Below are 10711 nucleotides of genomic sequence, written 5' to 3' on the forward strand. Positions count from 1 at the left end.
GTGGGCATTCACTCATCCAGTATTGCTGTACCAGCGGGCATTTTTCCAGGTTGTATGTGCTTTATATGTATCACTCTATATCTATAATCACTTTATATGTATGGAACATTATTTGAGTAGTAAAACAGACAAACTAACGGGGGTGAGTTTGGAGTATTAAGCTGCACTCCATTCAGGTTCCTGCTGAGGCCAGCAAACAGACATCCAGATGGAGAGATAAAGTGAAAAAACATTGTGGTTGCAGGCAGAGAGAGACGGGGAGAGGGAGGGATGTGTATCCTGCTTTGTTTTGGTGAGGGATTGACTCAAAGAGTGAATGTATGTCAGAGAGCAGTAATGACTGTTTCTTTTAATTGTTTTGCCTGAGGTATTTTTACTGTTTACCGCAGCATGGTAATTTGTGGGGCTGCAGTTTGTGTACCCCTCTCTCTCCCTCTCCCTCTCCCTCTCCCTCTGAACCGGAGATTTCACAGAAAACGGATAAAGGAAAATGTATTCTCTTTTACGTCACAGTAACCTTGTGATTAAGCAATGCGATAAAACTCTTCTGCAGATAATAGAACAACCCCAGGTGTTATTAGATTCATTCAGGGTATCACTTTGGTGGTATTAAAGTGTAAAAGTGATGGTTTAGGTACATGCTTCTAACAGAAGGTGTAGTGATTAAGCTGGATGGTCAAGTACGAGCGTTTTAATCACAGATTTCTTCATGAGGAGAAAGAAACAACCTCTAGTCAGTCAGCCTATTTCCATCCCTTATGCCCAGCTATGAGTAATATGAGGAGTCACTGTTTTTATTAAGTTAACATTGTCATCTTAGGATATCAATTAGCATTAGCATATCAACGAGAGCTGTCCATAATAGGCTTAACATATTCATGACTGCTGGCAGATTAAACGTATTAGCTTTATTAGACGGCCATTGGTATTCAGAGAGAATCATATGAGGACTTTATCTGGCTAACCTTCCGTCTTATACAGCATTTATCTTCAGCACGTAGATAGAAAACATCAGACACTTTTGCATCCATGTGTGAAGCCAGGCACCAAACTGACCTATTTTCCACAATGTAGCCCCCTAACCCCCAGTCTGGAGTGCTTGTGGTGACGTAAAACTTTCACATGAAGGTAATTAGTGAGTCACCACTGTTAGTCACAAAACAATCTGAGCCTGATGTTCCATAGTATACCCCAAAAAATGTAATTCATAGCACGAACATAAGAAGATGACAAACTTGTGTGCAAAGTGAATTTTCTTTGATTTGTAAAAAGCTCTTCAAACACAGTAACAGGGTTGTTTCTCTGTTCCTGACCTTCTGGGTAAAATATGAGGCGTTTAATGGAAATGCTGTTGTTAAATGTTCCATTAAACAGTCCAGTATTTTGCTCTCCAAATGCACCAAACTGGCCACACCCCGAATCATAATACTAGTTCTCCACACAGGCCTCACAATAGCTTCAGATCAATTCATAGAGGGCTGGCAGAGTTTACCCCACTTAAAAAGTGCAAGAAGTGCCAATGATTTAATCACAGGCTGATATAAAAGATGGTTCATGATCTAGGACAAGAGATTAACTCCTTGTCTGAAAATCTCCCCAAAGTGGAATCTGTAGCTGATTGTATGATAACACATTGTCTGTTCTTATATTAGTATCACAACATAAACAAGCTGATAATTAGAGAGTGCATGGTGTGTAATTAGAAGGAATTTACCCAATGTATCAGCTGGCTAACATCTATCACATCCCATTCCCCTGCAGAGACAAACTTCAAAGGTCAGAATAGCTACTGGGCTGCAGTTGTGATGGAAATACTCATCCTCACCGCAGTCAGTGTCCGTTCTCACGTAACCCTTCTGCTATCGTTACTGACTACACGTCCTCTCCTCCTCCTCAGGTCTCTCTTCCTGAGAGTCATTGGTCATGCTGGGGGAGGCCGTGGGTGAGGCCTGAACTGTAAATACAGGGCCCTGTTACCTAGACGCTATAGGAGACGAAGAGGGGGGTGAGTGCATTTTAGACGAATGGTCTCTATTCTGTTGTGTCATGTAGCCCCCTTTTACTGTAATTAATCTACTAGTTAATCTACTAATCAAGAGCCATTTACATAACTGCTTCAATGCAGCTGCAGTTAAGAAATTACTGCCGCCATTTCCCTTTTCCCACAATGTGGTATCTACTACTCTCATTCCCAGACTGGAACTTTAATCTCACTCCCCCCGAGTCCTGTTGATTATTCTCTCTTTAAATCCTTTATTTGTCTGCTCTCCTTCCTTTTTCCTATTGGTCACCCGGTTATAAACTTGAATGTTTCTTTTCTTGTCTTTTTTCCGGTTCTCCTTATAGCAGTTTGCATTGCACATGTATGTGAGCAAAATTCCATATACTACCAAGCATTGTTACAAACTCTTGTTTGGGCACAATCAATATTTTGTTGTTACAGAGTAAAACATGCTAATCACAGCTTGTTTTGATGAATAAATCACTCAAAAGGCATTTGCCTGTACAGCAGAGCATACTCTACTATGGAGTTTGGATTATGTGATTAAATATAGTTATATAGTAAATATAGGGAATTCTAAAGAAAACGAAATTACATGGATGGTGAAGGTCTCAGCACCTTATTCCTTAGATAATGTATGGCTCATAAATGTGCTTGCAATTTATTCCCCATTTAAAATGCCATGGTGTCTTTTTGAATGCAAACCTCATTGACTAAAATACCGTTATATTTTCTATTTATCATAACAATAAGAATACACGATCACAGCTCGCGTCACATTTGTAAATTCAATTAATGATAGCATGTCGTGTACTGCCATCTCCTGGTAGAAAACCTGTATTACGTTGTTTCAAACTGAAATAATAAATAACAACAAATAATGATTTATAACAAACAAAAAAGCAAAGCTGAAATATAGAAACATATTTTAAAATGTAAACCATTCAAACGGGTGTTATATGCTTAATCAACTATAATAAGGATCCCTGATATATTTCGGTGTTTGATTGCTCTCGACTGAAAGACATTATTTCGACTTCCTACCTTTACAACCAATCAAATCGCATTTAGTCGTCAATTTTGTCCAATCACAACACGCAGAATTCAAAGTGGGCGTGGACGCCCAGCGGATCAGCTGACAGACTAAGCTGTACATTGTGTATTTGTTTTAGTTTGACCACGGAGAGCCAGCGGACTCACCGGGGGCAGGCTGATCTTTATAAAAACGAAAGGGAGGAATGATTTGGGACACAGAATAGCAAAGGAACTGAGTTATCACTCGCGTCCTTGTCACCTGGAGGATTTACTTTACCGCGGTAAAGGTGAGCGGACAGTAGTGAAGTTAGCATTAGCAACAAAAACACGAACGGTTGTTATTTCAGTTATCTGGCACATCTTTCACTGTCAGCTAACGTTATATGTCGGGTACATAAAAAGTGTGGCGCTGTAAATACATTGCATTGCATTGGCTGCGGTAAGCTAAATGTGGATTTCTGCATGCCCTCTCCACTGGTTGACTGGAGCCCCCTTCTTGCTGACCAGTATTAAAATACAACAGGACGTTTCCAGTCAGGACACTTTAAGGATGTCACCTTCTCAATAGAACGTTAGCTGCTCAGAGCTCACTTGATAATGTCTAAAATAGACAGCAGATACAAAAAGTTCCAGTTAATTAAAAGGAACTGGGCTCAGCTCGATATTTACATGTGACGTAGAGACAGATACGTCGATAGTCCAGTCTGATGACTCATCTGCTGTCAGTTGTTGGCACATATTGGAGAGCCACAGGTGTCTGTTGCATTAAAGCTGAAGCTGTAAGATTATTGTCTATACAGTAAATCATTGCAGCTTATATTAAATATTCTAAAGTCTAGTTTACGTCTTCATTCTTTTTTTGCTGCAAAATTGCAGTAAAACATTGATCAAATTCACAAATTAGAGTATTTTTGTACCTTCTTCCTGTCAGCCATTTAGCCGTGAACACGTGCTTCCTTACACACTCTTTAAACCCTAGATTTTTATTGTTGACTGATTAGTTGTCTGGTATGTTTTTCAGCCATGGAACCATCTCTGACCGGCAACCCAGCCATCCCGAAACCCAGCCCCTCATCTCCTTCCACCCTGAGGCCGGGCCCTTTCTCTGCCGACTCATCTTCTACAACAACCGCACCAACCTCAGACCGCCTTCAGCCTAAACTCACCCTACCAACACCTCAGACCACACCCTCGTCTTCTCCCTCCACTGCCTCCCCTCGAACCTCTCCGTGTCTTTCCTCCCGTTCGTCCTCCCTGTCCACACCGCCTGCCTCTCCTCTACGCCAGCCCATCAGGAGCCCCTCGCAGGTGGGCAGATCTCAGCTTAACGCCGCCTCCACGGGGATTCCCTCGACTGCATTCACAGTTGCTGGAGCGGCCGCTGTGGCTCAGCAGCCTCCTCCCACACCTGAATCAGGTGAGACTCAAACTCTGAGCTTTGACCTTTTACACGTATAATCACAAATCGTTACTCTACTGTCTCACTTTTCTCTTCTCCACTAATCAGTGCAGACAACACTCCCAGTTTGCTGTGTGTACTGTAGTGTCTCCATGACAATCATTGACATTCACCACAACATGTAAAGCAGCCTGTCGCACTCTGCTGACTTGAGGAGGGGAACCTGACTAGACATGTAAATATGGAGTATTATTGGAAAGTGTGATATCCAACACCTCAGTCATTCAATTTCTACCAGTTTGAACTCGTACTCAGTCCTGACCCCTGAAAAATACGTGCCCTGTACCATGTGACCAGCTGTGTTTCATCAGAGAAGCTAGCAGCTGCTGGTATTTTAGGGCCAGCAGTATTGACGGGCATCTGATGGAAGTTACCGGATCCCATTGCATTCGCGTCCCCCCCCCCTCCATATTTTTCCTAATATCCATGACACAACAAATGTGACACCTTACTTTACAGGAAGTAGACTCATTTTTCCACGTGAGCTCCAGTTCAAGTGAGGCACTGGGATTTGAAATTAGCAGAACTCATCAGCAACAGAAGATGATGATTAAAGCAACAGGGTTCAGAGGGACGTTCCTGGAAGGATCCGACTCATGCTGACGCTCTGGGATCTCTCCTCCCATTGACTGGCATATAGAACCGGACCGTTTGTAAACTACAGTATTTTAAAACCAAAGAAGAGTAAAACAAAACTGATTATACCGTAGTCACCTGAAGAGGACTTAAATATAATGGTTAAGTTTAACTTGAAGCATTTCCATATTCATATCATGTGTGTCATTTGTAGACATGAACTTAAAATGGAAACAGCTTGGTCAGCAGTTTCAGTAACATGGATGCTCTGCTTTCACTGTGCTTTTCACTGTGTGTGTGTGTGTGTGTGCGTGTGTGTGTGTGTGTGTGTGTCTCTGGTGTTTCTTGTTTTTATCTGTGTGTTATCCACTTTACAAACTCACTTTTCTTACACAATAAGGCATTTTAATTGACAGTTGTACTATGAATCTGTTGTGTATTGTGTACCTTCTATGAAACCTACTGTGTTTTGTTTCCTTCAGAAGAGCCAGAGGAGGAGGTCAGTCTTGAGGATTTGGAGGAGAGAGCAAAGTCAGGCGATGCTCGAGCACAGAGCAAGGTCAGTGTCAGTGAACATATTGCAAATACTATTGACTTTAATGACCATATGGTGGGCACAGACCAGAGCCGCCAAGTAATGATGAATGTTATTTTAAGAGCGACATATTAATGGGAAGGACAGGTCATGAGTCAACAAAGTCACGGTGATGCTTGCCTCGCAAATGTGAAAGTCTTTGTGTGCTTGTGTGTCCAGATGGGACGTTACTTCCTGGCGCTGGCAGAAGAACGAGATGAAGAGCTGAACAACTGCACAGCGGTCACTTGGCTCGTCCAGGCTGCTAAACAAGGACGCAAGGATGCCGTCAAACAGCTGCAGCGGTGCTTAGCCTCCAGGAAAGGTACCAAAAATGTCCCACTCCTACCCTTGACCTTTGACTATTAGCAAAGTAGCATCATTGGTTTGATGCTCTCAGTTGTCCAGTTACACCTTTTGTGTTGTTTGTCAGGCATCACTCTGGAGAACATTGAGGAGGTGAAGAAGTTGTGTACAGAGACGCGCTTTGAGAGAGGAGTCAGGAAAGCAGCTCTGCTGATGTACTGGAAGCTGAACCCGGAGAGGAAGAAGTCGGTGGCTGTTTCTGAGATGCTGGAGAACGTCGAACACGTCCACACAGAGCCAGGTACGGGAGGGGAAATAGTGTCTTTAAACACACGGGCAGTGTAAAGTTCTTTTGTTACTTAATAGTAGGATACTCAACATGCTGCAGATTGTTCTAAAGAGGCAAAGAAATACAGACGAGTTGCATGTTTAGAATCATTTTGTTTGTATTATTTCTCCTTGATTTTTAGGCAAACCAATGTCGCCAGGCCCACTAAACAGCTCTGCCAAGAAACAGAGGAGAGTCCTGGAGACTATGGTCTCCAGTGACGGTACGTGTGGTTTGAAACAACTCGAAAAAACAAACTTTCACATTAAAATTAGCTTGTAAGTTAACAGACGTGTGTCGTCTGTATGTCTTTGTAGCCAGATGCCAAGTGGGTCTTGACGACTTTGTTGAGATGACTAAGAAGTATGCTCAGGGTGTTGCCCCTTCACCAGTCATGGCTACAGCAGGAGGTGACGACGACGACGACGACGATGATGATGATGTGGTGGTGAAGAATCCAGATAAATTGCCCTTACACCAAAAGGTAGGAAGCTCCCAGACTCTGGAAGGATGTGACTGCACTCCATGAGACTCCATGCTGTCCTCTTTTTAAATCACACTCCACTCAGAAATGTGTTTGTGTGTTACTTTACGAACATAAAGGACAAAGAGAAGCATCAAATTCTCACATTGCAACTGGTGAATGTTCAGTATTTCGTTTGATATTGACAATCGGCAAACTGGTGTCTGATTGATTTTTATTGCATCTCTCTAAATGAGTCTTTCCTAGGAGTACTAATCAGATTTTGGGACCTTGTTGACCCCACCTTTTCCTTGTGGTTCCTCCAGTTGCTGAAGTTCCCTCTGTTCGCTTTGCTGGAGATCAAGGAGCACCTCATCGACTGGGCGTCACGGGCCGGCATGCAGTGGCTCAGCGCCCTGATCCCCACGCACCACGTCAACGCACTCATCTTCTTCTTTATCATCTCCAACCTCACAATCGAGTTCTTCATCTTTCTCATCCCTCTGCTGGTTTTCTACCTCTCGTTCTTCTCCATGATCATCTGCACACTGCGGGTGTTTCAGGTTGGTGATTGCTCCTTTTCGAGGCACGTAGTATTGAGCTCAGTTGTATTGTTTTCTTATTGAACCTGTGTAACTGAAATAAATTAGCGTATTTTTCGACAGAATTCAAAAGCTTGGGAAAACTTTCGGGCCCTGACTGACCTGCTGACGCACTTTGAACCCGGTCTTGATCTGGAGCAGGCTGAGACCAACTTTGGATGGACGCACTTAGAGCCTTATCTGTAAGAACATCTCTATTTACATGACTCCATGTGGACAACATATTCAGTCCACATTTATTCCTTTTCCTTTTTTCTGGTTTGTTTGCAAATGTTAAGTTTGTTTTTGTTCAGGTTCTACTAGTTTGACTACAAAATGTCTGTTTAGCATTTTCTTGTAGATGTAGTCATGCAGTTTCAGTTTAGGCTGATTTATTTTTTAAATTGTTTTCTAAGAAGCAAACTAAGTTTTCATGTTACTTCTTGAACCTGACTATGAATAAAACAAATAGTAAGAACACACAATGAAGTAGAACAGATGTAAAGGTGAAGTAATGTACTCGAATGTAACCGTCAAATGACTAAAATCAAGATGATGACGAATACAATTATTTAGCAAATAACTAGAAATGCTTCTAAATGAATACGTCCTGTCTCTTTGTGTTCCAGGTACTTCCTGCTCTCTGTGATCTTTGTGGTTTTCTCTTTCCCTGTTGCTGATAAATCCTGGATCCCCTGCTCGGAGTTGGCTGCTGTCGCTCTCTTCTTCACCGTCACCGCCTTCCTCAGCCTTCATGCCTCTGCTCAGCTATTCGCTCGTAGGGCCCTCCTTACAGAGGTCCTCTCCGGAGTGTGCTCCCTCACCCACCTCCTGCCGTACTCCCTCCCCTGGCTCCTCAGGGTCTTTGGGATGACGTTCATCACCGTGCCTCTAGGGGACAACGTGGTGTTGAACCTGGGGGTGCCATGTATGCTGTATGGACACCTTTTCTATCTGCTCTTCCGCATGGCCCAGCTCAAAGGCTTCAAAGGCACCTACCTGTGCCTGGTGCCCTACATGGTGTGCTTCACCTGGTGTGAGCTCAGCTTGGTGTTCCTTAATAACGCCACTACAATAGGACTCATCCGCACCTCCGTCGGCTACTTCCTCTTCTTGTTCGCCCTGCCCATCTTCTCACTCGGCCTGGCTGCAATGCTCATCATCCAGTTACTGCAGTGGTTCCTCGCTCTGGAGGTGACCAAGATGGTGGTCACCTTGATCATTTGCTTCGTGCCAGTAGTCCTGAGGCTTTGGACTCGCTTCAGCCTCAACCCCATCGGGGTTTTTCGCTCCTTGTCACGGAGCAGCGTTGTGAAGCTCATCCTGGTGTGGCTCAGCGCGGTGGTGCTCTTCTGCTGGATGTACGTCTACAGGTCCGAAGGCATGAAGGTTTACAACTCCACCCTGACGTGGCCCGAGTACAGCAGCCTCTGCGGCCCGATGGCCTGGAAAGAGGCCAACATGGCCCAGACACAGATTCTCTGCTCTCATCTAGAAGGACATCGCGTCACGTGGACCGGACACTTCCGGTACGTCCGTGTGACCGACATTGAGAATGGGCCACAGTCGGTTATCAACCTGCTGCCTGTGTTTGTGGGGGACTGGATGCGGTGCCTGTACGGCGAGCCGTATCCTTTGTGTGAGGAGGTGAAAAACGTCACAGCCGAGCCCCAGCCTCTGCCTGCCCCGGCTCCTCCTCCAGGAGATCCCCTCTGTAAACTCAAGAAGCTGGCCAAGCACGACTGTCACATCAAGCGCTTCGATCGATACAAATTTGAAGTGACAATGGGCATGCCGCTGGAGAGGAAGACCAGGAACGGCACGATCGTAGAGGACGAAGATGCGACGAAGGACATAGTACTGCGGGCCAGCAATGAGTTCAAGTCCATGCTTTTATACTTAAACACAGGAAGCCTGGTGGAGTTCAGCACCATACTGGAGGGCCGCTTAGGCTCCAAATGGCCCGTGTTTGAACTGAAAGCCATTCACTGCATGTCGTGCGGCGACGCCCGCTTGCCCAGCCGCAGGCAGTACAAGATTGAACACGACTGGAGGCGCACGGCTCAGAGTGCCCTGCAGTTTGGGTTTGACTTCTTCTTCAACCCCTTGCTGACCGCTCGGCTACAGCAACACTCGGAGACTGATTTAGAGACACTGCCTCAGGGGGAGGGGTAGAGACCTGGCACACACACCTCTGGGAGAAATAAGTTGTATGATAACATTGTTACTAGTTGAAGAACATTAATGACTGTAAATTACTGTTCTCGACACTGTAAGAGGGTGAACACGTACTCGGAATTTGTGGCATCAGTCCGGTTGTAGATCTGGTCGTTTGTAATCGAATAGTTTTTGAGCCAAACTGTGTCAGAACTCAAAATATAAGCACAGCAAGTACTAGTACACCACAGACAAAGAAAAAATAGTTTTTTAGAATAAGTAATTTACTGCCGAACACTAACGATAGAAAAACACAATTAAAACCACCTCAGATATGGTCATTTGATTTAAGTCTATTAATGAAATAACTTTGATTTTGTTGTACAAACACTGGGTGTGCTGAACCAATTTCTATGTACGTATCAAATATTTGTACCCAAAATCATCAGTATTTACATTTTACAGTGTCCTTGTTGAACTGAACCGTCGTTGCTGTCTGTGGACGACGAGTTGTGGAAGATTAGGTTTCTTCTTTACAACCGGTTGTCATGCTGATGATAACTTGAAAGGGTTTCCTTTGCTGTCGAGCTTTAATCATTTTGCATTAGACGGTGTGCTGTACGTGCAGTGTGTAATTGTAGTGGGAGATTATTTTGAAGTGCCTTATAAAACACAGCCTCAGTTGAAAGATAATTTCGAAGAAAATACACTAAACCACAGCTTTAATCCTTGACCTTTAAAAAGCGTTGACGTTGCTCTGTCCTCCTTCCTTGGTCTCTGCTGTGCAGAGATTTAAAATATTGAACATTTGCAGTCCCTGAGTGATGATGTGCTCCGAAGGTAACTACTACTGTTTTCTTTACTGTGACCCATAAACATAATGAAAACATTTGCTTATTGCTGTTTTTGTTCAACATTAACTGCGTTATATGTTTTTTACATACAACCAAAAACAGAGTTGAAAGAGTTAAAACTGGACTTGCATTCATAAAATGGCCAGAAACACAACTCCAAAAGAACAATACTTTGCACTCTGCGATGCAAGTTCGTCATTCACGACGTCCGAGGTGATGATATGTTGGTGCTGTGTTCGGCTTGTTTCTGCTGCCCCCACATGGCCACAAAATCAAGTGCAGGTTTAATGTGATAAGTTCCACTTGTGCTTTTCCTGCTACAACAAGACAAAATGTCTGCTCGGGGGGGAAAAGAAGTCTGTGAATGGGATTCATT

At 43.9% G+C, this 10711-nt stretch overlaps 1 protein-coding gene across 1 annotated transcript; it reads left to right on the forward strand.

Annotated features, from left to right (window-relative positions):
* The first annotated feature begins 3188 nt into the window (after positions 1-3188).
* wfs1b (Wolfram syndrome 1b (wolframin)) lies at positions 3189-10468 on the forward strand. The gene is made up of 10 exons (XM_079268351.1): positions 3189-3324; positions 4059-4454; positions 5555-5631; positions 5827-5971; positions 6080-6253; positions 6423-6503; positions 6598-6764; positions 7070-7306; positions 7409-7527; positions 7954-10468. Exons 2-10 carry the CDS (start codon positions 4061-4063, stop codon positions 9497-9499), a joined length of 2940 nt encoding a protein of 979 aa, XP_079124477.1. The 5' UTR covers positions 3189-3324; positions 4059-4060; the 3' UTR covers positions 9500-10468.
* The last annotated feature ends 243 nt before the right edge of the window (positions 10469-10711 follow it).

The sequence above is a fragment of the Melanostigma gelatinosum genome, assembly GCF_949748355.1.
Source record: "Melanostigma gelatinosum genome assembly, chromosome: 5".
Taxonomy (NCBI): Eukaryota; Metazoa; Chordata; class Actinopteri; order Perciformes; family Zoarcidae; genus Melanostigma; species Melanostigma gelatinosum.

Bases quoted from the DNA above. Each gene is read 5' to 3' on its own strand.
- wfs1b (XM_079268351.1), top strand. From the start codon at position 4,061: ATGGAACCATCTCTGACCGGCAACCCAGCCATCCCGAAACCCAGCCCC. The intron at 6,254-6,422 runs GTACGGGAGGGG...CTTGATTTTTAG, and splicing joins ACACGTCCACACAGAGCCAG to GCAAACCAATGTCGCCAGGC. The intron at 6,504-6,597 runs GTACGTGTGGTT...ATGTCTTTGTAG, and splicing joins GACTATGGTCTCCAGTGACG to CCAGATGCCAAGTGGGTCTT.